Source organism: Sciurus vulgaris (assembly GCF_902686455.1).
Source record: "Sciurus vulgaris genome assembly, chromosome: 17".
NCBI classification, from domain to species: domain Eukaryota; kingdom Metazoa; phylum Chordata; class Mammalia; order Rodentia; family Sciuridae; genus Sciurus; species Sciurus vulgaris.
In genome coordinates, this window is record NC_136478.1 from 27,531,035 (window position 1) to 27,558,677 (window position 27,643).

Consider the following 27,643-nt stretch of genomic DNA (forward strand, 5'->3'; position numbering starts at 1 on the left):
CTTTAGAGAAACATGTACAGGCCTTATTTAGTCATGGCCAGAAACCAGGCTGCTCGTAGGTTATGTTAATGAGATGACTTATTTCTAGCAGCTTCTGGCGTCATAAGGTTGCAGAGTAGTGGGACCCACCTGCATATTATGACTGCACTCTACTCCACTGGGGCCCTTCTCTGATGCATTTATCATAGTTATGGCTTTTCACTGTGGAAGCTATTTCTAGCCTAAAGGTGCTGCTCTAGAACTTTCCCTTTATTCTTTGCCCTGCTGCTCTTTTTGTTTCCGAACGGAGCAGCTCCGAGACCACAGCAGCCAAGAACAGAGGGACTGTGCCCCTCTTCATCTCATGGCAGGAGAGGGGCTCATCTCTTCGGGAGAGAGGGAGAAGAGAGGGCAGGGAAGCCTTAAAAACATGCCGTGGGCTCCTCCGCTTCAGGATTGTGAACCTGTACGGTTCTTCTTTCCCTTCCTTCCCTTGGCTCCTGCCTTGGTTGTTTCAACGTCCCTGGGTGTGAGACAGTGAGACACGCAGAACATGTTGACACAGGGATGCCAGCAGGCAGAGGAGCTACTCAGTTTTAACGTGGGCAGAGGCCTCTGGGTCTCGCCCAACCCACTTCCTTTCCCCTTCCAGGGAAGCAGCACTCTGGCACCCATTGGCAGATGGTGGCTTCCCTCCGCCCGTAACTGACGCCTTGTGAATTCTGCCTCCTTTTCAGGACCTCTTGGTGCTAATTGTTCCTGACTGTCAGAACGGGCGCGTTAGCTCCTTACTAACAAACAAGACACTTAGGTAAAACTGTGCAGGCAACTTCTGCCTCGGCTTCATTGTTCCTGCGATCGTGCTGCTGTTATTACTGTGTGTACCTGACGCATCCTCACATCGTTTCCAGGAGGCAGGCCAAGGAATCACAGTCACTATCTTTATGTGGTTTGACTTCAGAGGCCATTGCTATACCTCATGGCCTCTGTTGACGTTGGGAGAAGTCGTCAAAGGGTTGCGGAGGTTGAAATTGTTCGTTAACTTCAAAGCCAGTAAACCTGTCAGAGAACAAGCTTTCTGTCTGCATCTTGTGCTTCCAGCTCCCCTCTCTTGCATCTGGATTGTGCTGAGCAGTTGAGTCTTCAGACTGAGTTCTGCTTTTGGCGTCTCAGGAGAGGTGGAGGGCACTGTTGGGCATTTCATCATAGTCCACGTGCCCTTGGGCGTAGCATCCCAAAACTGACACTTAGCTTCTGTATTAACCATCACTAGCAAGGCAGGGTCTGGGCTGACCACCGGGAAAGCGCCCTGAGAAGCACACAGGGTGGACCTTGTGGTTCCATCCCAAAGAAGAAGAGAATAAACAGGGCGGAGGGAGCACTGCTTTACACCTCGAATGCAGTGCTGTCAGCCCCGGTATTGGTGGGTTCTGCCTCTGAATTCAACCAACCACAGCTCAAAGTTCAAAACGGAGTTACATCTGTACTAAGCATGCACAGACTTTTATCATTCCCTAAATAGTAGAGGATGACTGTTTTTTTTGGGGGGGGGCTAGGAATTGAACATGGGGCCTCACACATGCTAGACAAGTGCTTTACCACTGAGCTGCATCCCCACCCCAAGAGGGTGACTTTTTACATAGCATTTACATTGTATTAGGTGCTGTGAGTCACATGGGGATGGTCTGAGTGTCAGGAGGCTCTGCCCTTTAGAAGGGGCTTGAGCATCTGTAGGTTCTGGAATCTGAGGGGGGAAAAATCCTGAAATCCCACCAGCTGTGCTCCTGCCTTGATAATTGGGATTTCATAACAAGGTAACGAGGTAAGACCAAAGCTCAGGACGGGTTTCTCTAATCCTGCTCCGTGTCCTGAGTGGCCCTGTTCTTAGAACTCTCGAGCCATGCAGGGAGAGAGCTAATAGGAGTGCTGTGCCAGCTCCATCTGGGGAGGACTCTCCAGCTGTGTCACCCGTGCCCTTCCTGTCACTTCCTGTCAGCCATCTACCCTGGCCCTCTTACCCACGTGAGTGGGGAGGAGAGACATAAAATTCAAAACACCCATTTTTGGGTCCCAGGATCCAGCAGAGAGAAAACAGTCTGCTGAAATCCAGAGTGGGTCAGGGCTACTGTTTTTAGCATTCAGGGCTGGGAATCAGGCACCACCACCGGGCAGTGACTTCGGCTAGTCCCATCCACTGCGTTTCTTTCACTCCCCAGCTCCTGAGTTCTTCCTTTCCCACCCAAAGGACTTGAGACTCGGTGCTCGGTGTGACATGTTCCTCACAGCGCCAGTAAATGGTAGGCATCCTCATCAGTCCTGCTACCGTGGGCCTCAGAGTGCATCAGTGTGACACGTGGGGTATCCATTGCGCTGGCATTTCATCTCCCTTGCAGCCAGAACAGGGACATGAAGAGGGTCAGATTTGGTTGTCGGAGCTCCACCACCAGCTTCTGCTGTGCACTTCCCTCTTGGCTAAATGTTAATTGCTCAGGCACACCCGGTTCCTTGGCGCGAGTGTCCTAGCCGTGGGTATGTGGCTCAGCTGTCATCTCAGGCCCCTCCAGAAAAACAAGGAGAGCTCGGGGGCAGTGCACAGCCGCTTGGACTTGGGTGTTTTCTCCATCCCCTGGCTTGCCTGGCCTCGCTGCCTGCCAGAAAGGAATGCAAGTTCTGCTCAAGCAGGGGGAGGTTGGAATGTTGGCAACACTGTGGTCACACTCATGCCTTAGTGACACTGGCAAGGGCTGCCATTCTGCTCCCTTACCTGCCAGAGCAACAGTTTGAGGGAACAGGGAATCTCAGCAATAACTGGCAGCAAGTGGTCCTAGCATCAGACAGGTAGAAAAACCCAGGGAGGGGCGACACTTCACCTGAGCTTCATGCAGGCTGGTCCCTCCGTTTTAGGACTAGTCCCCTCCATCATTGTCCTCTGCAGATTGCTCTCCTTCAGTACATACTGGGGGCCTCCGAGGTATGTGCCAGGCATTTTGAGGTGTTTACACTGTACTTTAGTGGATGTCAGTTTGTTTCATCCTGAAAAATGTTCTGTGAAGAGCCCTCTACATTTTTAGAGAAAACCATAATCCCTAGCTCTGTGACTTGCTGACTAGCACAGCTCAGCGACAGAACCAGAATGTTCATTTGGGCCTTTTAAATCTGGCTTTCTTGCTTTCAGTGGAGGAGTTTCAAAGGTGGAGTCTTTCAGGTTAGGTTTCCATGTTCTCCTGGAACAGCCGGGCATCCGTGTGGAAGAGTTAGCAGTAGCACCAAGGCCTGGATTTTTTTTTTTTTTTTTTTGCACTGGGAATTGAACCAGGGGCACTTTATCACTGGCTTCATCCCCAGGCCGTTCTATTTTTTATTTTGAGAGAGGGTCTTGCTAAGTTGCTGAGGCTGGCCTCAAACTTGTAATCCTCCTGCCTCAGCCTCCCAAGTTGCTGGGATTACAGGTGTGCACCACCATGCCCAGCAAGGCCTGGGTTTAAAAAACAAAAACATTTCACCCTTGTTCAGGGTTTAGGCATACTTTTCCCTCTGAACTGAAGCCATCTAGGAGCATGGAGCTGTCTGACTTACCAGTGCAGCCTCAAGCAAAGAAGTGGGCAGACTGAGCAGAAGGCCAAGTCTGCCCCGACATGAGGCCTAGAAGCAGATACCATGCCACACCTGGTCTGTAAGAGCATGTGCACTGGGCATGGACTAATGCAAGGTGGGGACTCTGTCTTACCAAAGCCCAATAGACACAGTCTCCCCAATTTTGTGTGGGGAGTCATAAGTGAGGAGTGTGACAAGTGGCCACCCCAATACATCCCCTGAGGGCTAAGCCAGGACTGTGGGCCTAGGACCAGGTTGCTCTCCCAGAGAGGCCTCTCGTCACAGGGCTTAGATTCTCTGGGTGGGGCAGTACAGACCTACCTGGATGTGATGTCCACTAGCCTCGTGGCCACCAAACCAGAGGCTGAGTGATTACTCACGTGCTGGTCGCAGTTGACACCGTCTTGCAGCTGACTACAAAGATGAACTAAAATGAACCAGATGTGCTAGTACTGATAGTCCACTCACATTGCGGACATGGAGCCAACATGCTGGGCCTGCCTGAAGGACTGTCCACAAACCAGGCCCCCAGGTGTTCCTGCAGTCATCTTGAGAAGCAAAGGTGTACCTAAAGGATACTTCAGCCAAGTCCTGGTAGATCAGCAGGATCATTGGAAGCACAGGGCGAAGGTGTCCCTCCCTCACCCCCACCAGATAAACTGGCTCTTAAACTTGCTGGGCATCTGCAGGTGGGCGCCTGCCTGGCACTGCCCAGTTCTGGCAGGCAGAATAGCTGAGCTGGGAGAACAGGTGGGGATAGTGGGCCTCCCAGTTTCAGAGGAGCACAATGACAAGTTCATTAGCAGCTTGAGCAGAGCTGGCAGAGCCCAGGGTCGGCATTGATACGGAGAACAGCCTGGACCCAGAGTCGGCCAGACTTGGGCATTTTGGCTGTGCCTCCAGAGACCTGATGCACTTCTCTGCGTGTGTCTGCATCTCCGAAGTGCTCACAGGGGCTGTGGGAAGCATTCCGACGGCCAGGCAGGGTGGTACATAGCTAATCCCAGTGAGTTGGGAGGCTGGGGCAGGAGGACTGATAGTTCAAGGCCAGCTTGGGGAAATTAGACCCCATCTCAAAATGAACTGGGATGTAGTCAGTGGTAAAGCACTCCTAAGTTCAATCCCCAGTACAAAAGGGGGAAAAATTACCAGCAAAGCAGTTTACAGGAGCTGGGAGCATGGTGCTTAATAGAAAGGGAAGCCTTGTGTCAAAGGGACTGACAAACTCCAGCGGAGGTGGAAGAGAGGAGGGCCTGTGAGGAGGGCCGTTCCAGAGAGGGGACTTCCAGCTGATTTCCTGAGGCTGGGCCTGCACCCAGGCACAGGGATGCAGAAACAGCAGGAGCAGCTGTTTGGGGACCTGAGGCCAAAGAGGCTCTCACACTGCAGACCACCCCACCTGGGAGACAGGATGAGCACAGGACAGAATGTGGGCCACAAGGAAGGAGGCGGGAAGGGTCACAGGTGCTGGCTGGGCTCAGGCAGGGCCTCCCCGCAAGGTGGTGGGCCTGCGTGCACATGTCAGGGTACATGCAGGGTACCCGCTTCTCAGGCATTACCACTGTTCTGGGGCACATGTGCCCCCGAGACCATCACTCTGACTTCACAGGCTTTCTGGTTGGGGTGGGGGGACTTTCCTATTATATGTCATTTTCCAGTGGAGGGAGCCCATTGGGTCCCCGCAGAGGAAGGAGCTGACTGACACGGACGAACATCTAAAACTCCTTTATTACCCTGAGTGTAACAAACAGGACACAGTCACAGTGTAAAAACAGCAGGCCACGACACAGTGTGCACCAGGGACACATTCCTCTCTGCAGCTAGTTACTTGGAAAAAGCCAGTTATAATTGTAAAAATTTTATTCTCTTTAATAACAATAATAATTCCACTAAAATCATACAAAGTACATTCAATACTTAAGAGTGGCGGGAGGAGGGGAGAGGAAGCCGGTTTGGCCTGGAAGCATCATCTGTCGACTCCCACGAGGAAGCCCAGCTGGGCTGGGGAAGCTGGGGGTGGAGGTCCGGTTGTAAAAAATAAAAATGTGGATCTGTAAAAAAAGACCACCCACAAGGAAGCAGGGCGAGCGTGCACGTTCCTGGGAGGGCGGGAGGCTCAGCCGGCATGCTGCTGCTGGGCGCGGGGCACTGGCTCAGGCGGGCTCCGAGTTGGTGGGGGGCAGGTTTTTATGCTTGAAATACTGCACAACTTGCTGGGGCAGTTCTGCCAGCACAGCTTTGGCCAAAGTCTCTTTTGCTGCCTGCAGGGTGGAGGGTGGGGGAGGGAGGAGAGAGAACAGGATTAATGAACGATTCTGGAGGGGCACCCTGCCCTGGGAGCTGTGAGGACAGGTGTCCGTGGAGGACTACCTAGGGTTGGGGGCCAAGGCGGTCAGAAAAGCTAGTGTCCCTCATCCCAGCCCGCCTGGTCTCCCCATTTGCAGTGCCTGCAGTGGTGACAAGTGTAACTTCCTGTGAGCAGTGGAGATGCCTGGGGATGGCATTTGAGGGTGGCAGTGCCCACGGGAGGCTTTTTGGGGGAGAGGGGCGGTGCAGCCCACTCATCTGGCAAGCATGGCCCGAGCACCACCCTGACCAGGCATGAGAGGGTGCTCAGGCACTGTCCTGTGCATAAGTGGGTGACAGATGTCCAACCTTTGTCCTCAGGAAACTAATGCCCCAGAGGAAGGAACACCATCCCAGGCAAGCCCAGAGGACAGAGGGTAGAGAAGTAAGGACAAATGGGCCACTTCATGCTGGGGCTGGCTGCCAGATCTGAGCCAAGCACCTCAGAGATGCCTCTTGGTGGATGGCACTGAGCACAGGAGGTTAGGGCTGGCCCGGGACCACACAGTGAGCCTCTGGTCAAGTGAGGACTGGGCCCAGGCTGGCCATGCAGGTGGCATCTGAGAGACTGCTTCCTTTGGGGCTCTCCATGGACCCTGCTACTGACCCCAGCCTCCTTGCAGGCTGACCTGGGTTCACGCACTGCAGATAAGACCAGAGCCACCTCCAGAAACAAGGCAGGCTTCCAGCCACCTAGGATGAGAAGGGCCTCTTCCCTCTCTCCATGAGCAGAATGAGGGGCTGGCTATGGTGAGCAGGAAGCCCCTGAAGCCCTCACCTTCTGGCCTGTACCCCAAGAATGATTCCTGTTCCCATGCAGTGGCCCAGTCAGAGGGCAGGCCCTTCAGGAAGCCCTGCCGAGCCCTCCGTGGTCCATGGCTGGGGGAAAGGCTCCCCGTCCTACAGTCAAGGCTGGGTGAGCGGGTCTACCGTGGGCCAATGTTCCCAACGCGTTCACTCTGCACTGCAGTGCTCACTGGGGCCCTGTGGCCTCCCCGCCACGCCTGGGCCCCCACTCACATGGCGGAACTCCCGAAAGGGCACGAACTGCACAATGTCCCGGGCTGCCTCCTCGCCCGTGTGGGAGCGCAGCCTGCGGCTGTCCCCGTCCAGGAACTCCATGGCAGCAAAGTCAGCGTTGCCCACACCCACGATGATGATGGACATGGGCAGCTTGGAAGCCTGCACCACCGCATGCCGGGTCTCCTCCATGTCGCTGATGACACCATCCGTGATGATGAGGAGGATGAAGTACTGCTGCAGGGAGGGGCCAGCGGGCGCTCAGCAAAGCCCTGGGGCCCTGCACCCCTCCTCCCTCAGCCCTCCCTGGGCTTCCTGCAGAGGGGCAGCCAAGTCCCCGGCACCCCCACTTCGGGGCCTGGTGCAGCTGCACCCTGGTGGTCACAGCATAAGCACAGGCCCCTCTCCTCCAACCCCGGGCTCAGATTCCCCTGCTCTGGTGCCTGAGAGCCCCGGGTCAAGGGTCAAGGTTGGCTCTGCCATTTGCTCTATGGTGGGACTGCGGACGACTGACTCAGACTGCTGAGCCTGTTTGCGCGTCTGCAAGGCAGGAGTTGCCACCCAAAGCAAGAATGCTCCTGGCACTTGGCTGAGGCCCCCTCACAGCTGCTGCTGCCAGGCTCTGCTGGGGCAGGAGACTTATTCTGACTGGAGACTCTGGGACCAGCCTCCCCTCCTGCTGGTCCTGGGTAGCAGGACCTGTACCTGCTGTGTTCCCTGCTCAGCCAGCTGCGAGACGCTCTGCGGGGGCTAAGCACAGGGCATCTGGGCCAGCCCTTCTGGGAGCATGGGGCTCTGCTGTAAGCGAGTGGGTCATAGTCACATCCCAGACTTGGAGTTGAAGTCGCAGCCAGCAGTGGTCTTTCCACACCGTGGACTGTGCCCAGGAGGCGTCCCGCTTCGGTGAGGGCGTCTAACTCTCTCTAACAGCCCCTGGGCAGCGAGGGCAGGCAGCCAGCTCTCAGAGGCAGTGTCTCCAGCCCCACTCGGAATTCCTCGTACAATTTCCTTTATTTTTTACTGTTCGCTATTTATGGCCAATGATACCGATCTTTCCCATACAGTGAGATATAATGTTTCTCTACCATGTATCTCAGTTAAAAAAACCCGAATAATGAGTGTGGGTGATTCAAGACGGAAGCACTAGCTGGACGGTGGGGCGGGTGATGTTCAGGAAGCCTCATGAGATGATCCTGCAAGTGGGCCCGGGATTCCGCCCTGGCCAGCAACTACTTTTCAACCCAGCTCTGTCCCTAGCACCCTCTGCCCTTTTCAAGGGAACTGTGTTCCCTGCCCATAAAGCAAGCAGGTAAGCTCTTAGGGGCCTCATGTTCTTGGGTGGAGGCTCTGCCTTCTAGTTTCTTTTGATTGCAGGAAGAGAAACTGGGGCCCATACTAGTCAAGGTGACAGAGCCAAGGAGGGCAGAAGTGACCCCAGGTTAGCACTGGGCCACCTTCTCATCCAGCAAAGCTGTCTGTTCTCTGTGCTCAGCCCCCTAGGGTGCCCTGTTTCCCCTTCCTGTCTCCCAAGGGCAAACTGTGGAGGGAGGAGCGGGCTGAGAGATGGAGTCAGGGACCACCATTCTCACCCCGCACCCCACTCCACACAGCTGTAGTCCAGCTCCAGCGCTGTGCCTTTAAGAGAACAATCCCTTGGCTGGGGATACCTGTTGCCATGGAGATGGCAGCCTGAATCCCGCAGTGGAGGGCTGCTGCTGCCAGCCCCTCACCCCTGGCTTTGGGGAGGTGACGTGAACCCATCCAGACCCTATCTCCCCAAGCTCGCCGTCGTCCCAGAGTCCCTTCCTCTAGGCGACCCTTGACCTCACTTTAATCCCACCAGAAGTAACTCAGGGTGATATTTCTGGGGTACCTAGGTTGGCGGGAGGGAGGGCACCAAGAGGCTTGGCAAGAAGAGAAGAAAAGAAGGCTGCCCTTGGTCTGATCAGCCAGTCAGTGGTCAGTGGGTGGAACCTACCTCCCAGCTGCTCCCAGCTCAGACACCTGCCCACCCCTGGTGGCCTGTGAGGCGCTCTCTCCCATTTCAGTAAGGACGGTGCCTCCGGGAGGCCTGGCCTCCCTCAGTCCTGCAGCCTTCCTCCCAGGGAGGTGAGCACAGACAGGGCCTGGGGGCCTGCAGGGCCAGGGGACCAAGAGAGGGCTGGGGAGTCCCTGAAGGCACAGTGGCAGCATGGCAGACACTCCCTGTCACCCTCACACTGTGAGTCCTGTTTCAGGGACGTGAGGTCCAGCTCAGGAGGATAGTGACTTGTTAAGGCCCCATGACTAGGAACTGGCACCGTCCAGGTTCACATCCAAAGCTGGCTGACTCCAGGATGTCCCCCTCTACTGCCTGCTGGCACCGGTGGTCTGCCACTGTAGGGTGGCAGGCAGACACTTCCCGCTCGCAGGGAGCAGGGCCCAGAGCCCGGTCCTGGGTATCACCCTCGCCCCTGCGTGCCAACCCCCACAGCACCTGCGCCCTGTGCCCAGCCAGTATGGCTGGGCCTGGGTTGGCAGCCTGGGCTGGCTTTGGTGGTGAAGTGCAGCCAGTGGGTCCTGGTTTCTCACCCAGTCCAGACAGGGCCAGGGCTGTCCTGGAGCCTGTAGAGCCATTACAGCCCCAGGAGCTCACAGCCCTACCCCAGGACGGACGGACGGACGGACGGGAGGCGGAGGTGCTGTGGACGGGCGTGACGGGTGGGTGGAGCCCAGCAGGGGGGTGGGAGGGGCGCTGCTGTCCCCAGGGCCACCCCACTGCCTCAGTCAGTCACCTCTGCGCCCTTCTCGGTCAGTTCCCTCTGCGCTCCTCCAACACAGCTCCAGACCCACCTGGGGCCCCGGATGGGCGGGGTCCTCTGCACGCCCCTCCCCACATGCTGGGTGCTTCTCTGGGCAGCCCTGCAGGCTCTCCCTGCACCTCACCGACCTGGCGCTTTGTCTTGGTCCCAGAGACAGCCACTCACCGCCAGGCCCAATCGCCAAACCCAGCACATCTCAAGGATGGAGTATCTCTCGCTTTTTCCTGGGGGATCTTCAGGGTTCTAGGGCTCGAAAGGGCCGTTTCCCCTAATGCACTTAACATGTGATTGATTTGATTTATAAAAAATCAAATCTCGACCCCAGCAGTCCCAGGTAGGGTCTGGTGAGGCCTGTGCTCGCTCTCTCGCTGACTTCTGAGCAGCAGGCAGCCCGGGGCCCTGGGGAGGGGAGTGGGGGAGTTCCCAGGGTGCTGGCTCTTCCTGGCCCCTGCTCCACTGGGACACTAGATGCCAGGCCGCCAAATGGGAACAGGCCATAAACAACGAGGCCCAGGTCTTAGCGGCAGGGGAAGGATGTGGAGTCACACTAGGAGTCCCTTCCCCAGCCCACCCAAACCTGCTTAAAACCCACCGGGGCTCCCGAGGCCCTGAGCGAGCAGGCCCTCTTCACAGCTCACCAGCCACGCGGCCTCCCGCACCACCCGTTCCTTCAGTTACAGCCACGGACCAGGCCCGGGCCTCTGCTTGGGACACTCCGAGCGCACAGGTCCCCAGGAGGCCGACTCTCCAGCACTCCCCAAGTCTCACTTGGATGACACTGTTCTAAGGCTTGCCCAGCCCTCTGTCTGGGTTAGCTGCTGCCTCTCTGGTCCTGTACCGGCGTCACCACAGGCGAGGTGGCACCGCATCACCCCGCTCCTCCCAGTCTGGGCCCTCGCTCTCCTGCAGACGTGGCTCACGGACTCCCAGTGCTGTGCAGAGGCACTGGGTAAGGACAGGAGTGAATGGGTGCAGGACCTGCCTGGAGACGGCCCCCACCTGCCTCCTCTGTGTGGGCAAGCGCATGCGCAAGTGGGTCTGGGGACAGGGAGGGCGAAGCCGCGCCCAAGAGTCCCTCAAACTGAGAAACGGCTGAACCAAAGCACCAGACAAGCCACAAACTACTTTCTTTAGCTGTGGGCTCGATTGTGCGTGGCATCCCGAAAGCTAGCCCCAGAGGTGTCCCCAGATTTGCCCAACAGAGTCCTCGCGATGCCTCTACAGGGCAGGGCCTACGGTACGGTAAGAACACTCAAGTTCCCAGGGCTAGAGCTGCCGCCCCGGTCACGGGCCAGGTGGCGGGGAGATGGCATGCGAGCCAGGCCCGTGGGCTCCAGGCCCGTGGCCGAGCTCTCCTTTGGTGCACTCTGTGACCAGGGAGAACCTGAGGCAGAAGGTGGTGATGGCTGTGTCCACTCTGGGCCTGAGTGGGAGGGACAGGTAGAGGCCCCTGGCCCCACTCTTCCAGCCCAGACAGGAGTAGAGATCATCTGAGGTCACACAGCCAGGGTGGGTGACAGTTTGCCAAGGCGAAGGAGTCCAGAGGAGGCCGGGACACCAAAAAGGAGTTGAAATGCCGGGGATCAGGTCCAGGTACTGGACCTCCAGTCCTTTGGCCAAAGGAAAGGCCAAACGCTTCTCTCCAGGGGGCCCGCAGCAGCTGCTTCTGGCCTTCCCTGGGGCCCCAGGTCCCCTCCAAACCTGGGGTCCATCAGGCCAGGCAGGGTGACCCTGGGCAACCCCAGCACTGGCATCAGGCCCTGCCAAGATGGTCTCCTGGAGTCTGCAGGCCTGGGAGTCAGCCTGGAGTCTGAGCCTGGGGGGACAGATATGCAGACGCCCAGGGTGGCATCTGCCACACATCCAGGTGCCACACCGCACGTGGCCATGGCCACCTCAGGCCAGACATCAAGGCTCTGCCAGGAGCAGCGTGGGGTTCTGCAGGCCGCCATGCTCTGCGTGGACCCAGGTGGTCAGAAGGTCAGCTGCTGGGCCTTCGGACCAGTCTCCTAGTCACTGTTTGTCTTGGAGTAACAAGCCCCTACAGGGGGAGGCCTCACCCCTGGCCACAGCCAACCTCCTGCTTAGCAAAGGGCGACTGCTTTCCGAGAGGCCACACTCACCTGGGATTCAGAGCTGAAGGTGGGACCCGTCCCGAGGGGCTGGGGAGGGAGGAGGTGCCAACCCCAGCCTGGTCTGCCCAGTGTCCAGCGGGCACCCGGCCAGCACCTGCCCCCGCCTGACATGCACACGCCGGGGGCTGCCTACTTACCGTGGCCGTCTGCTGCTGTGTGGCCTGGGCTGCAAACCTGGCCACGTGGTTGACGATGGGGGAGAAATTGGTGGGGCCGTAGAAGCGGATGTGGGGCAGGCAGGCTGAGTACGCCTGTGCGATGCCATCCACGCCTGCTTCAGAAAGGAGCGGGTCAGCGCCCGGCCCGCCCCCGCTCGAGGAGCCCGCATTGTTCTACCTAAAATGCCCTATGGGGCCAGTGTGGGCCCACTGAGGTCAGGGCCAGTGGGCACAGAGCAAGAGTCCTGAGAAAGGACAGGGTCAGGCCACGTTTGAATCTGCTACCTCTTGGCTGTGGGGCCTGGGCCTGTCCCCTTGTCTGTTCCTGAGGCTGATGATCTGTGCTCTCGGGCAGGGCACGGGGGGCGTCCAGCAGGCTCCTCCCGGAAGGCATGGCCACCTGGAGGTCCATGCTGGACATCGTTGGGCATCTGCGCAGGGTAGGGGAATGGGGAGGCCGCACAGCCCCTGCACACAGTAGGTGCTCTGTCAGTAGCTGCCATTAGGAGGCCTTGGACCAACCTGAACTTGCACAAAATGTCTCTGGATCCTACCCCAAACCAGACGGGCCCGGGAGGAGCGCAGAGCCACATCTCTGGCCAACAGACGCCCATGGCTTCTAAGACACAGTGTTGGTGACAAGCTGGGTTGCCCTTCTGGGACTGGGTTCAGGGACATCGAGGGAGGGTAGATGCTCTGCCCAAACCGAATCCTAGGCCAGCCCTCATGACGGTAAGGACCACCCCTGCCTCCTGGGTCCTTCTCTTCCTGGTAGACCCGGAGCTGTCCCTGGAGGCTCAGAAATCCTCGCAGGCCTGGGGTGGGCGAGTACAGGCACTGCCCTCGCTGACCAGCCCCTGCCGGCCTGTCTCCACCAGGCCACCCTCAGCCCTTGGCTCCAGTTTGTCCCGAAGGCCTGGAGAGCAGGCTGGGCCCTCCCAGCCAGGGCAGGAGGGAGAGCAGAGGTTGGCAGACCCCTCACTCCTACCACTCTACCCAGGCTCCCTGCCCACTGCTTCCCGTAACGTCTCACCACACCACCCAGGGAAAAGAACTAAGCAGGGTAAGCAGGAAAAGCCCAGAGAGGTACAGCGACCTCCTCAAGGCACCCCAGCAGGAAAGGGCAGCAGCCGGCTTGCACCCCTGACTACCTGGCTCCAAACTCTAGTTCTTCCCGACCTGTCATCCCGAGCAAATGTGACGGGGAAGGGGTACAGGAAAGGGATGGAAACCCGCACCCTGCTGCCTCCCTTGGCCTTGGGATGGCCAGCGGGGCAATGCTGAGGCAGCACAGGTGGGGTTCACACTCACCTGAGCAGAAGGGGTTGGTGGGATTGAAGTTGATGGCGAACTCGTGGGAGACCTGCAAGGCAGAGTGTGCTGAGCGGGCCCGCCCCCGCCCAGGTTCCTCCAGGCCCCAGTGGAGGCTGCTGACCCACCAGCCTCACATCAGCCTCCGCCTCCACAGCCGGGTCTGGTTCACCACCCTCCCTCCATGTGGGACAGCTGAGACTTTGCAGGTCACCCAACCTCTTCTGGGGCGCAGGCTCCTGTGCACTACACACTGCAGAGACAGAGCCCCAGTAGGACAGCGGTGCCCCTGGGGGCAGGGGGCACACTGGGAATGCCCCTTGGTTACCGCTGCCACCGTGTGTGACAGAAGGTGAGTGCCACTTGAAGGTCTTCCCTATCTTAGCAGTAAGTGACGAGCTTGGGCTCCTGCCAGTTAGCCAACTGGGAACAGCCGAGGCACCCCTGGGGACCAGGCAGCGGGATGGGGCTGGAGCAGGTGGGGACACCGAGCTGGTGCTTCTCCCAGGGACTGGTCTGGTGTCTCTGCCGCCAGCCCCAGCACCCCCAGCCTAGGTGGACCATCAAAGGCTGACCTCTCACACTCCGTAGCCAACCCCTGTGTTTGCTTGGGCCACTAGGTCAAGTCCAGATCCACTCTGTGCAAGTACTGCATGCTTACTGAATGCCAGGGCTGGGACACAGAAAGAGGAAACCAAGTGCCTCCCGCCCCCGGACATCATGGTAGAACACAGGGTGCTGAGGGGAGAGCCTTCAAGCAGGGGCTCCCAGGGGCCAGGAGCTCCAAGCTCAGAAGCAGCAGGGGAATCCAGGTGAGCTAAGGCCATGTGCAAAGGCCCTGGGGTAGGAAGGAAGGTTCATGTGGCAGGAGCAAGGTAAGTATGGAAAGAGAGCGAGCGAGGGGCCAAGGGCCAGCACCTGGCAGCCAAGGGGGAGGCGGATCTGCCCTTCCCTAGTCCCATTCCAGTGTTTCTCTTGCTACTGCCCAGCACTTGGCCTGGCTAAGCCCCGGCCTCCCTAGAGTCACACTGTGACATTTCCAAGAAGGCTTTTGCTCAAGAAAACATCTCCTTCAGCCGAGTTCTCTGAAAGCTGGCTGGTGTCCTAGCAACAGGCTCCTGCTGGGCCTGGCTGCACCAGCCTGCCCTGCCCCCCACCCCCGCAGCGTCCGTGGGTCCCAGGGGGTCCCACCTCACACTGGGTGGGGCCGGGACAGCCACCTGTCCTGCCCTGGCCCCTCAGCCACTCCCTGAGGGTCTGGGTAGAAACTGTCCTTGAGGACCACAGAGGATAGGAAGCAGAAGCTCATTCTGGAAACAGGACAAGGCACCCCAGAGCGGACAAGAGGGGGCACCGACAGACAGATGCAGGGATGCCGGAGCCCTCTGTGCCCAGCCCCACAGGCTGCCCCTCCAGGAGACCACAGGTTCTGAGAATGATCCAGGAAAGGTCTATCTGCCCCCTTGGAACCCAGGCCCATGTGGTGAAGGTGACCTTGGGCAAAGTCACTTGAGGCTCTGAGCGCTGGGTGTTCACCTGTAAAGTGGACGACGTCTCACTGGAGAGCCCACCCCACTGGCTTTGCACTCTGGGCCACCAAACACCCTTGCCCCGAGTCCTGTGAGGCCCTCACTTGCCCTGCCCCCACCCCAGGGACCCCGGTTCACCTGCACCCCTCTCCTGGCTCCTTTCCAGCACCTGGACCCACTGGCTGCCTCTCCTCGGACAGCGGCTGTACCCACAGCCTTGGCACCCCTCCCCTGCCAGGTGTCTCCCCCCTTGCGACGGCGCTCTGTGGTCATGGAAGCGGCATCCCTCACCCGGCCTGCAGGCAGCCTCAGCTCAGCTGACCACTGCCTCCTCTCTGATCAGATGGGGTGCAACAGGCGGGCCTGTCCCATCGGCTTTTGCTCAGAATTAAATGAAGCTGACAAAGCAGCTGGGGCTGTGTCCAGAACATTCTCAGGGCCAACAAACGCCTTTTCTTTTTCTCTTTTTCTTCCCGTACTAGAATGAACACAGAGGTGCTCTACCTGGGAGCTGGTCCTCTTTGTTTTATTTTGAGACAGGGTCTCTCTACTGGCCTTGAACCTGTGATCCTCCTGCCTCAGCCTCCCGAGCAGCTGGGATGACAGGCGTGCGCCACCGTGCCTGGCACCACGCTCCTGCTTCCTGGTTTGCTCCCTGAAGCTTTCTCGCTGCCCCCCTCTCCTTCCCGGCTGCCCTGGCTGCTGCTCCTCATTCAGACCCAGCGTCGGGGGTCCCGGCGGCTCAGCCTCCGCCCTCCTCACCGAGCCCCTCCTGCCCCAGGGTCTGCACCTCACCATCTCCGTGGGCATCACCAGCTCACCCAGCGCCCAGCTGGCAACCTGGTGGCTTCCTGGGCCTGCAGCCCATGGTCGCTCAGCAGCTCTGTGGAACGCCTGTCTCCCTGCCATGGCCTTCTCTCCACCCCGCCCCACCCCTGAGCGGACAACCTGACCGTGTTCCCAGGTGGCCCCAACCCCCTCATCCAGGGCGTCTCCAGCAGAGGCCCCGTCACCCGCTCCTGCCGCTCAGCCTCTGAGCCCTGTCCCCCAAGGGCCTTCTCTGCCCCTGCCCAGCACCCACCCCCAGTCCCTCTGCCTCCTCCAGGGTGCCTTCCCCACACCCCAGGCTGGCTCGGGGCTCTCCTCTGGGCGCCCCCAGCCCGTGCTGCCCCTGTCTCAGCACCCAGGACGCTGCCTGTAGTCAGGGTTGCCAGGTGGAATGTGGGAGCCTGGCCACCTCTGGGTTTCGATGACCGGGTGGTGTTCTGGTGTAAGTAGGTCCCAGGCAACATTTGGCACATACTCACGCCTACAAAAACAACGTCCTGTATGTGAAGGCGTAACGGGGCCTCCGAGCTCCCATTCGTTAAACCCGGCCACCCGTTCCCCTGCTGGATGTGGGCTTTGGGAAGCGGAGGCCACATGTGCTGCCCGCCTCACAGCTTGAGAAAGTCGTGTGGTCTGCCAGGGCTTCCCCAGCAGACCCCAGAGAGGCCCACTGTCCCACCTCAGCCAAGAGGACACGAAGCCGGCTCCACTCACCTTCCAGTCTGGGGGCAACTGGGCTCCAAATCCCAGAGCTGGAAACATCTTGTCACTAATCAGAGAGAGCAGAGGACAGCACTGAGGACAGCGGGAAGGACAGCAGCTCCGCCCGCCAGACCCCCACCCAGGGTGCCGCTCTGCCCTCACTTCTCAGGGGCTGGAGGGACAGAGCTGGTCACTTAGGAAGAGCTCCGCTGGAGCCGCCAACGACCAGCCCCAGCCACGCCCGCCTCGCCACACCTGTGGCAGACATGCCAATCAACTGCGCCTCCAGCCCACCCGCCCTCTCAAACCAAGACCCCCTGCCAGCCACAGAGCCTAAGCAAGGCGGGAAGCAGAACAGGCCGGCTCCAGTCTCGACCTGCTCAAGGCTGGGGAAGCCGCTCCCCAAACCAGAACCGTGGTTTGCCATTCCAGGCTTTTGGTCACCCGCCTGGCCCTCACTCCCCCAGCCCTGGCCACTGGTCACTCGCAGTTCCTCAGAGAGACAGAGCCCTTCAGCTCCCAGCGTCAGTTTGCCGCACCCCGGCCTGAAACGCCTTTCCCCAATCTACCTCCCCCAGCACACTCCTACTCATCCTTCAAGGCCCAGTTACAATGGCCCCTCTGTGGGCTTCCCTGACTCCCATAATGCCTCTCTTTTGCTCTCCCAGAGCTCCTGCCTCCCATGGTGAACTGGACTCTCAGAATTCCAGTGACCCCTCTCTCTTCCTTTTCTGGAACTCCCAGCAGGCAGGGATGTGTCTCATTGGTTCACTCATTCGACATATTAGGATCCTCCGGCTGCCTTGTGGAGCCGGGGCAGGGACAGAAGCGGGACAGTGAGGAGGCAGGAGGCAAACTTGGTGTCCAGAGCTCACAGGGCCTTGCTGTCCAAACGCCCCTGAGACAGCTCAGGAAGGGCTGAGTGGTCCCGGATGCCAAGTGCTCCACCGGACCATGCAGATGGGGACATCCACCTCCCTTGCTCTGCAGGCTGTACTTCTCTTAATGTGGCCTGGAATTGCAGTTGCCTCTCAGGCCCTGGACCCCGGGTGGCTGGGTGCTCTCTCTAGGAGCCTGAGGGCCTCAGGATTCCTGAGCCTATGGCCCCTGCTCCTCTGCTCCCAGGAAGCCAGCCTCCTGGCCACTCCACTCCTGACTTGGAGCTCCTAGTCAGTACCATCGGTGACAATGAGGCCAGCTCCTGTTACGGGCAGGCGGAGCTGCTGTCCTTCTGCTGTCCTCAGTGTTGTCCTCTGCACTTCCTCTCAAACCCTCTACCCAACTTTCCTTTGCTGACTTTCCACTTGGGGACCCAAAGGTTCCCAGGAAGCATGATCGTGGGAAGAGGGTCCACGTGCCAGCTGCTCCGTGGACGTTCCCAGCAGGAACGAGCCCATAGGCCAGCAGGTGCCAGGCCCAGGGACGGGAACCTCTGGGTCCAGCCCTCCAATCTGTGTGGATCTAGACAGATCCTCAGCTCCTACCTAGGCTGCTGTTTCCTCAGACCCAAAAGGAGAGGCTTCAGCAGAGGGAACAAGTTCCTCACGCATTCCAGCCGGCTTCCCGAGTGGCCGCGTGTGTGCTGTGTGCCAGAGGACCCAGTTTGCAGTAAGAGTATGCAATCGGTCATCGGTTAGCAATGTCTGCCCCAGGTGAAGAAATGGCAGTAACCACCTGTGCTGCGTGCTGGACATTGCTGCCTCTGCAGATCTCTGGGTCCCTTCCAGCTTTGGCAAGCTGAGCTTCCCAGGTTGGCTGGAAGCCCAGCTGGCCTTCAGAGTCCAAGCTTACCTGTCGTAGTCCTGGATGATCTGCCCCACTGCCCAGATGGCCGACAGGTATTCGTTGGTGCCCGTGGGGTTGATATAGTGCAAAGAAGAAGGGTCCAGAGGATTCCCGTTGGAGGCTGTGAAGTCTATTCCAACCTGCAGAGTTGGAAGAAAGGCTACTAGTGTGGCCACAGACCCCAGCTCCCTTTCCCACCCCAGAGAGTAGGAGAGGCTGGTGGACATGGCCAGCCACTCATCTTCCAGCCCTCCTCCCCTATGAAACGGTCTGAAACCCAGAAACTGGGGGATTGCACCACTCCTCTGCTCTAACGCCATCTGTGGCTCCCTATTGCCCAAGTCCACTGCCCCGACAGGCTAACCTATCACCCCAGACTCTTCCTGCACATTCATCTAGTCCCATGTCCAGCCCTTCATTCAGTGGGCTCCTTCCTCCTGAAGAGCAGGGCCACCTTTCCTCCCTGTGCCGTTCCCTTCCAGGTCCCACCCATATGCCTCTGCCCCCTGAAAGCTTCCCAGACACTTCACTCCAACCCAGGCCACTCTGCCTTGGCCCCCAGCTCACCAAGGGGCCCAGGCCTGGGACTGCCCGGCAGTGCAGTAGCCATCTCTGCACTCAGCCGGGTGCAGACCCTGCCCTCGAGGACCCTGTCCAGGGCTGGGAACCGTGCCCAGGGCAGGGGCCCAACAGGAACTTGGAGGCTAAGGGGTGGACAGGAACCGGGGCTCTTGCTGCGCTCTCAGCCTCAAGGGGACCCCAGTCCAGCCCTTGGAGGAGCAGTGGAGGGTGGGCAAAAGTGCCCCTGCCCAGCCAGGAAGGAACAGGAGGCCGAAGCGGGGAGAGGGCCCCTTGGCACTCAGCCACCGTGGGGAGAAGGGGTGTGACCACTCCAGCCTGCTGGAGGCTCAGCTCCCTGCGGCCAGGGGGCCTTAGTCCTGGAGGGACCTCACAGGGGCACGGCCAAGAGCCCGGCATGAAGGAGGAGCTCCGTGGACATTTGCCAAGTGAACCCACCCATCCAGGAGGGCAGGGAGAAGGCCCGGCCTCTCTGCAGGGATAGAGGAGAGGAGGCTGGCGGGGTTGGGGTCCACGGGGCTGGTGACGGGCTCCAAGCAGTCCTGCAATGCCCTCCAGCTTCGGGGTCCAGCAAGCTGAGGGACAGCGGGGGCAGTGGGAGGTGGGCAGGGCCTGGTACCCAGCAGGTGCCTGCCCTGGGCCTCAGCTGAGGAGAGTGAGCCAGGACACTCCGCCCAGGCCTGGCAGCTGCTCTGCGCCAGGCGCCGGTGACATACTGAGGCTGGAGGGGACACGTGTCCCCTGTGCCCACGCCAGCAGGCGGGACAAACAGGGACCAAGCAAAACGCCCAAGATAACTTCAGAGAGGGCAAGTGCCCTGGAGAAGATAAGCCGCAGAGGCGAGGCGGAGGCAGGGCATGCGGGCGGGTTCCCCTCGGGGAGAGCGCTGGAGCAGGTGGACAGGCAGGAGGGCAGCAGGCAAGGCAGGCGCCCAGTGACGGGAGGCCTGGCCAACGGGGAGGGACTGACTTTTCTTCCCTCAGCTGTGCCCTAACCTGAGCTGAGCCCCACCTCAGTCCCTTCACCAGGACAAACCACTTATGTCCTCCCTACCGGGGCCAGTTCACCTCTTGCCCTAGGGAAGTCCTTCCTGAAGTTTATCCCAAGTCCCTCATGCTGCAGTAAGCTCACAGGGAAGGACATCCCTGCGGTGGGGCAAGGGAGGAGTGGGGGAAGCTTACGGTGAACATGAGCTGGCAGCCGCCCAGGATGTAGTCCAGGAACGAATAGTCTCGGTGTATCTGGAAGAATCAGGGAGTCAGTGGGTCCCCTGGATTTGGCCATGAATGCCTGGGGGAGTTGTGGCTCTATGTCCTGAGGCTTTGATGGGGACAGGGAGGCCACAAAAGGCAGATGGGCCTGATATGGCTACAATCGACCCCAAATCTCTGGATAACAAAGCCCTCCGAGCACCGGTTCTCTCCGTGGGTGGGGACCCTCAGGGACACACAGATACCCAGATACACGATCCCAGGTAGGGTCCCAGGGCCCAGCGTCAATTATAACTGCCAATTACCCGACAGAGCAAGTGTCCATCCACTGCTACCAGGTCTTTACCTCCTCCCACCCTCGATACCTCCCCTGTTAACAAAGAATGAGACCAGGGCTCAGCAAGTTAATGCAGCAGCTAAGCCACTTTCTAGCTGGTGCACAGCAACACAGGAGGCAGAGGCAGGAGGATCTCAAGTTCGAGGCCAGCCTCAGCAACTGAGCAAGACCCAGCCTCAAAATAAATAAAAAGGGCTGGAGATGTGGCTCGGTGGTACAGCGACCCTGAGTTCAATTTCCAGCACCAGAAAAACAAACCAAAAAACAAAACAAAACAAAAAAACAACAACAACCCAAAGACCGTGTTTGTTTTGATGATCTTCCGCTCCTTGGGCAAATACTGGCCTTTCAGTTCTGTGGTGTTACAAGACTCTCTTCAAAATACATGTCTTTCAGTGAAATTTGAATGCAGAGGGGAGGGAGAAAGGCCGATCATAAGACAGGAGTAAGGAAGGTGCCAAACCAGGAAAAGAGGGTATCATGGCTGACGGGGGTTTCAGTGATAAGGCCCAGACTGTGCTTGACCTTTCCTGCTGCAGGGTCACTGAGGGGTCATGTGACCCTGGGCTCAGAGCTGCCTGGGATTCATGCTGGCAGACAGCAGCCCAGACCGGCCTTCAACCTCAGGCTTGAGTCTGGGCTATCCCTGGGCCCCAGGCTGCCTTCCTCCATGTCCTGTCCGTGGCCATCAGATGTCCCAGACCACTGCTGCTGTAAGCATCGCTGCCTTCTGGCCACAGCGGACCCAGGCGGCAGAGGACAGAGTGCTTTCCCACATCCCCTGCCCTCAAATGCCCAACATGCACTAAGTGAGTCTCCAGCTGGGACTGTGGGGGCTCCCTGGGACCCCAGCTAGGAGCAGCCCCAGGAGGTCACCTCAGGCCCACCTCGGCCTCCACACAGGAAGGCGAGAGGAGACGAATCCGCCACACACCCTACCTTGTCAACGTGCCCATTCTACAGAGGAGGAGACCGAGGTTCAGTGGAGGTCACAGCGCCAGGATGTGACCCGGGGGGATCTGCAGCCAGGCCTCGCTGGTGGCAGACACAGCCCTGACGGCCCCTCGGTGGCGGCCTCGGTGCTGGCCTCCCTGGCCGGCTCACCTTGCAGGAACGCAGGATGATGACGCCCGAGTTCCTGTAGCCCTTCTTCTTCCTCTGCTTCTTGGGGTTGATGCACTCCAGCTCCAGCTGCGCCAGGGGCAGGAGGGGGGCTTCTCAGGCCAGACCCTCCCCCACCCCAGGGCTCCTCCAGTCTCCCTAGAGGGGCAGCTGGCTCCCCCAGGGAGCTGCCCTTGCGGCTGCACCAGAAGCAGCAAGAGGGCCGAGGGGACCCATCCCAACCGCACGCAGCGGGGGCCAGGTGACCGCGCCTCCGTGCTCACGGGAGTGAGGCATCTCATTTCACCCCACCCAAACCCTCTGCCCCAAGGACAGACGGAGAACGGAGGCTCAGCGGACTGAATGTCTCGTTCAAGGTCGCACAGCCAGAGGTGCCTGACTCCAAGCCCCTTCCCTGGCCCCTGCTGAGTCTTGGGGTCCTGCCTGGGCTCCCATCTCACCGGGACACCATCGTGAGCCGCGCACATCTGTGAAACAGACGTCTGGAACTCGCCAATGAAGTCATGGCCGCCGTCATTGTCATAGTCGTAGCACATGACCTGGGTGGGTCCACACAGTCACCTGGGAGCCGTCCCCAAGAGACGCTCACCCAGGTCTTCTGTGGGTGGTCCCTCCCCTGGACTCTGCCAGCTGACTGTGGGAACTCCTGCCGCCTCCTACAGGAAGCCCACCGTGACCGCTGGCCAAGGAGAAAGCGCCTCCCGGGAGCAGAGGCCGTGCCTGTGGGCCACGCCTGGAGCCCTCTCAGACGAGGCGCACAGGTGTCTCCACGTGGGTGCTCGCTAGCCTGGGGAGGAAGGCAGGAGGGAGCACACGCGTCCTGCTGGTGGGTGAGGAGAGGCCCAATCTCATCGCAGCGGGTGGGGCAGTTGAGAGCAGGGGCTCATGGAGGTGGGGAGCCTGCACAGGTCCATAGGCAGACCAGGGACAAGGACTCAGGGCCCCAGGCTCCTGTCCTGGGTTCTTTGGAAGAAAGAACTTTGTCCAGGCACTGGAGCCGCCCACAGGCGGGAGGCCCGAGTTGGCAGGTCCCTCACCTGGATGGGCTTCTCCATGTCCCCATCACACAGGGACACCAGCGGCACGGTGAATGGTTTCCACACAGGGTCCAGCGTGTACTTGATCACCTGCAGGAGGGGACAGTTCTGGGGTCAGGCTGGCCGGTGGGGACACCCACAGGCATGGCTCTGGGGAAGCAGGTGGGCATTCGGATGGTCTCTCAGGCACCACCGGCATGGCTGGGATGGCACAGCCCTGCCCGGAGCCGTGGGAGGCGGCTGGACGGCAGACCCACTGGACCCGGCACCCACCTCAGTCCTGTGGACCAGCATCCACTTGCCATCGTCCCCTGGCTTGTAGAACTCCAGAAAGGGGTCCGACTTCCCAAAGAGGTCCTGGGCGAGCAGGAGCACGGGGGTGAGGGGGCACGGTCCTCCCAGTCACAGCCCCTGCCCCCTCTCCCCTCGGCCTCAGCAAGGTTCGGCTGGAGGCCGCCCAACCAAAACACGCCCCCATGAGGTTGTCAGAGACCGGCCGCGACCCCCGCCCTGCAGCCGGCAGGATCTGCATCTGCCGCAGGGCGGGGCCGCAGGGGGGCGGGGCTCCAGCGCAGGGCCGGGCACCCGTGGGGCGTGGCCTTTGTTTTAGTGAGCATCTGAAAACCTAGAACTCTCCCGCCTAGGGTACTGGAGGGATGCGGTGGCCTCTAAAAATTAATTTATATAAGTTAAAGAAAAGCAGCACTCTAAAGAGGTTATAAGCAAATGAAGGGAACAAAAACTAAAACAAATGAGAACATGTGTAAGACAACAGCATCAAGGAGACAAGGAAAGAAGGAAAGGGTAGGCCATCAAAAGCCACTGCCCAAGGAGGTGATGGGGAAGCACAGGTTTGATGTAAGGAGGAAGCCATGAGTGTTCAAGGAATAGTATCCCAGGCAGCAGGAAGAGCAAGAGCAAAGGTGCACAGTGGAATGTGATCCCAGTGGCTCAGAAGGCTGAGACAGGAGGATGGCAAGCTCAAAGCAGGCCCCAGCAACTTAGTGAGACCCTGCCTTAAAATCAAAATAAAAAGGGCTGGGGATGTGGCTCAGTGGTTGAGTGCACCTGGATTCAATCCCTGGTATAAAAAAAAAAAGCCTGAGTGTGCCTGGTTTAATCTGGGGACAGTGGGCTGGGAGTGTGGCTCAGTGGTAGAGCATGTGTCAGGCACTGGGTTTGATCCCAGCACTGCCAAATAATAAATCTGGGGCCGGCAAGGAGGCTGGTTGGGTTGGAGCAGAATAAAGGAGGCGGGGAGAGGAAGAGGTGGGGTCAGCGTCAGGGCACTGGGGGTGCATGAAGTAGGGCCCTGGGGTGCTGTGAGGACCCTGTGGGATGGGTGCTGCGCCAGCGGATCCCGCTGTGCTGCCTCTAGGTGACAAGAAGCTCCTGCTCTCAGAGGTGAGGAAGTCTTAGTCTGCAGTGGCCAGTGGGGCCTCTGCAAGGCCTGTCCCCAGGGGACAATCAGGGTGATGGCCAGAGTGGCTCAGCCACCAGACCCGGGTGGGGGCAGGGACCCTGCTCCTGATGAAATCCATTCTGCTTGCCTCACCTTCTTGTCCAGCTTCCTGCCCGCCAGACTCAGCGTGATGACCCGGTTGTCTGACAACTCCTGGGCAGCGATCTGCAAGGTCAGGGGGTCATGAGCAGGTGTCTGCTCCTTCCACTCCCCCCACCTGCCAGGCACGGTGGGCACAGAGTGCCCAGGACTCAATTCGCTGGGGCAAGGAGGGGGAGGAATGGGCGGGGTGGAGCCAGGTGACCTTGGACAACTTTCTTGTCTTCCCCAAAGGCAGTTTCCATCATCTGGGCATAAGGAATCAGAAGGCGACTCCATGTGGCTCAGGAGAGGGGACACTGCCATAGGGCAGGATGAAGCAGGGACTAGACTGGGAGTGCTCATGAGCTGCCGTACAGGTTCCGGGCCAGGGACAGCATGCCAGGCCTCTGCAGCAGGACACCGCCCCTCTGCAGCCCCAGGGAGCTCGGAACACTGAGGCTCAGCAACTACCGCACCTTGGCTGTGCCACTAGGGAAACTGAGGCCCAGGGAAGGGAGGAGAGCCCGCAGAGTCCCCTCTGCACTCCCGTCAGCTCTGATGGTCATCTGTCCTCCACGCCTCCCCCAACCACCCGCCACGGTGCTCGGACTCCAGCCTGGCCAGTGCTGAACCAGCTGGGGGCAAGAGGCTGGTGCGTGGCAGCCCTGGGAGGGAGCCGTGGTGAACCCGGAGATCTGGGGGCCTGGGCGGGGCACTCCAGGGCAGAAAGAGAGCGGGTGGGGGTCTGTGGAGCGCCCGGGGCGTGCTGTCAATCCAGCTTGCCTTGAGCTCAGACACTGGACTGAAGGGCAATGAGTATCGTTGCGCAGGGCTGCAAGGCTGGGGCCGAGGGGTCCCTCCCAGCTTGGAACCAAGGGGCCACAGGTGGTGGGAGCGGCCAGGCGCGTGGGATCGCGCGGCTCCTCCTCCTTAACACACGGGCAGTCTGGCTAGTCGGGCTGCCCCGGGGAACTTCCTCTCTGGGTCTCTTTCCCCTCATCTGTTAAGCGGGGTTGCCTGCCTTCTGGGACTATGTGACCGCCCAGGAGCTCACCCCCGAGAAGGGGCTGCGCGTGGCAGGTATCCTTGCGCATCGCATCGCCTGGCAAGGGAACCGCTGCGCATTGCTGAGACCCAGGCTCTGCGAGGCTGCGCTTCCAGGGGCCCCGAGGGAGGGCGGGTGGGCAGGGACCGATGGGGAAGGGGCTGCTGGGAGGGAGCTGGAGGCCTCCGGGGAGGAGCAGGAGGCCCGGGGCCCGCCTTTGGGGCCTTCTGACAGTCCCCCCAGCCTGGCGGACCCCCAGTGCATCGTTGGTGGCAGCCTGGAGCCCGTTGCTAAGAAACCTGTTGCTAAGTTGTAAGTTGGGTCTTTTTACTCCAAACAAAGCTGGTGATTATCTGCCAGAGAAGCGGCCCATTGATGGGGGAGGGCAGCAGCGGGCGGTGGGGGATGTGGCGAGCCGGGCGGGGGCTGGTACCGTAATCAGGCCCTTCCCCGCGGGCTTGTCATTCATCAGCAGCAGAGGCCGAGTGATCTTCTTGCTGGAGACGATCTGGAGCGGGAGAGGCAGAGAGGCATTCAGGGAGGTGGCCAGGAGAACAAACCCTCCACAGGCGCCATTCGGCAGGCTGCCTCCTGCCAGGGCTGGTAAACGTTACCTGCAGAGTCTGACCGTGGGAGGCGGCCGGCCACCATTACCAGCCAATCAGGGCAGCCAGGAGACTGAGACCCCTAGCCAGGCGTGCCCCTGCTGGGGGTGGAGTCCCTGCGGTCCGGCCGGCCGCTCACCTGGTTGGCCCACCAGGGAAAGGTTCCCGGGGCTCCTGTTCCAGAGACAACTGCAGGGAGGTCTCCCCATAAGCCCCCGAGACCCTCCTCTCTACTAGCTTGGAGGGAGGCCCGCCTCCTCCTGTTTGAGGTATTTCATTGTTTCAGTCGCTAACACAGGGCAGGGGCCAATGATACGGAAAGGTAAAGTGAAACACATAAAAAGCCCATCCCTGTCCCAACCGTCCCTGCATCCCCCTGCCTGCTTCGGGGGCCTCTCCCCTGGTTTCTTGGGTAAAGGTTGTATCTGCCCGCAGGTCTGAGGACACACCAGTAGGAGCAGCTCTTGTCCTGACACCGTCCACTCTCCACCCTTCCACCCTTCCGCACCTGCTCTGGGCCCTGTGGACTGTCACCTGCCTCCACTGTCCTTAGTTTTTGGGGGTTTAGCCAATGGGGCCACTGGCAGTTAGGAGGGGAGGAGGAGGGCTGAGGCTGAGGCTGGCCTGGCGGGAGCTTCATCACTGCCCTGTCCCAGGGTCCCTCCCCTGGCCACAGCTCTCTCCCAGCCCTGGCAGCGCCTGGCCCTGCCTCCCCTGCAGGCCAGAGATGGTCGGGCTCCCCTAGGGCCAAGTCCTGGGCTGCTCTGCTGGCCCCCTCTGCCCCTGTCCTTAAGCTGGTTCCTGAGTTACTCTTATGAGTGTGGACACCCGGTCAGATCCTGACTGCACCCCGTTCTTACACAAAAAGGGACATCACCTCCTGTCCAGCCCCTGCTGTTTTAATGACCGTCAACTCCTGAAAGGCTCGGGCCATTTTATTCCCCACGAGGACCTCTGTCTCACCATCCCGATGGGCTGGCCAGCGCAGTTGCCCCTAACCTTAAGTGGGATTTGTGGGCACTGCAGTTCTGGAGCAGACGGGAGCCTGCCGGGGGCACACGGCCTCTCCAGCCTCCAACGCCTGGCTGGATGGGGAAATGTGGTCCCGAGAGGGAGCAGTGCCTGGGGTCCTCAGGCAGCAGACGTGGGACTGCCCTCAGGGGGTCCTGGTAGGTCGGATGCCCCAGAGGAGGGCGTCAAGGCTACACCTGCTGACCTCTAGCCACGGGATGCTCCCGCCATGTGGGACCCACGGTGTGGCAGCCGTTGGCTGGCACTGTGTCTGGCTACCCCTTCAGATGGGTGCTCTGCTGCCTGGCACCAAGACCATGTGCTCTGGCACCTGCTGGCTCCCAGGCAGACTGCACTTGCACTTGGGGAGGCAGCTGGGGGATGGGGCCAGGGAGAGCAGGTGCAGGGACAGACTTTCCAAGGGGCGACCCCATCCCTGGAAGCCGGTGTAGTCTTGGGGCCTGCCCCGCTTCTGCCCGCAGGAGGGGCCCGGCTCCCGGCTCACCGTGCCCAGGCTGCAGGAGAACTGGCCCAGGAAGTCATGCTCCTCGAGCTGCGTGCTGGACCTGTCCTGGTCAAACAGGGCAAACTTGAGCTTCTGCACCTCCTCAAAGTGGTAGTCGAGGACGAACTTCTTGGAGAACGCAGGGTTGAGGTTGTTGACTGCCGTTTCGGTCCTGTCATACTGGCAGAGGGGCAGGGCGGTGGGAGTCAGAGTCAGGGTGGCTGTTCTGCCCCCTCAGGCTGACAGAAGGCATCTGCCAACTCACTGAGCACTGACTCAGGGCCAGGCTGAAGAGTCACTATGCCAGATCATAGATGAGGACACCGGAGCACAGAGAGGTTAAGTGAATTACCCAAGGTTGAATAGCCAGTGAGATTTAAAACCTAGATCTGATGCTACCAACCACGCTCTTAACCCTTCAGCCCTGGCTCCATTCCCAGGTACCAGGGTAAGAGCTTGG

The 27,643-nt window shown here is 59.8% G+C and overlaps 1 protein-coding gene across 3 annotated transcripts in view; it reads right to left on the minus strand.

Annotated features, from left to right (window-relative positions):
• Positions 1-5,283: 5,283 nt before the first annotated feature.
• The window catches only part of CPNE2 (copine 2), a 37,687-nt gene continuing 15,327 nt past the window's right edge, over positions 5,284-27,643 (minus strand). For all 3 annotated transcript variants that reach the window (XM_079117905.1, XM_079117907.1, XM_079117906.1), the window contains exons 3-16: positions 27,184-27,363; positions 25,496-25,570; positions 24,030-24,101; positions 22,748-22,831; positions 22,475-22,564; positions 21,878-21,976; positions 21,420-21,506; positions 19,949-20,008; positions 18,195-18,328; positions 16,416-16,470; positions 13,345-13,396; positions 12,013-12,146; positions 6,940-7,176; positions 5,284-5,834 (exon numbers count right to left, since the gene is read on the minus strand). In XM_079117905.1, coding sequence (XP_078974031.1) covers positions 5,727-5,834; positions 6,940-7,176; positions 12,013-12,146; positions 13,345-13,396; positions 16,416-16,470; positions 18,195-18,328; positions 19,949-20,008; positions 21,420-21,506; positions 21,878-21,976; positions 22,475-22,564; positions 22,748-22,831; positions 24,030-24,101; positions 25,496-25,570; positions 27,184-27,363 — 1,467 coding nt within the window. In that variant the 3' untranslated portion in view covers positions 5,284-5,726. The remainder of the gene's footprint in view (positions 5,835-6,939; positions 7,177-12,012; positions 12,147-13,344; positions 13,397-16,415; positions 16,471-18,194; positions 18,329-19,948; positions 20,009-21,419; positions 21,507-21,877; positions 21,977-22,474; positions 22,565-22,747; positions 22,832-24,029; positions 24,102-25,495; positions 25,571-27,183; positions 27,364-27,643) is intronic.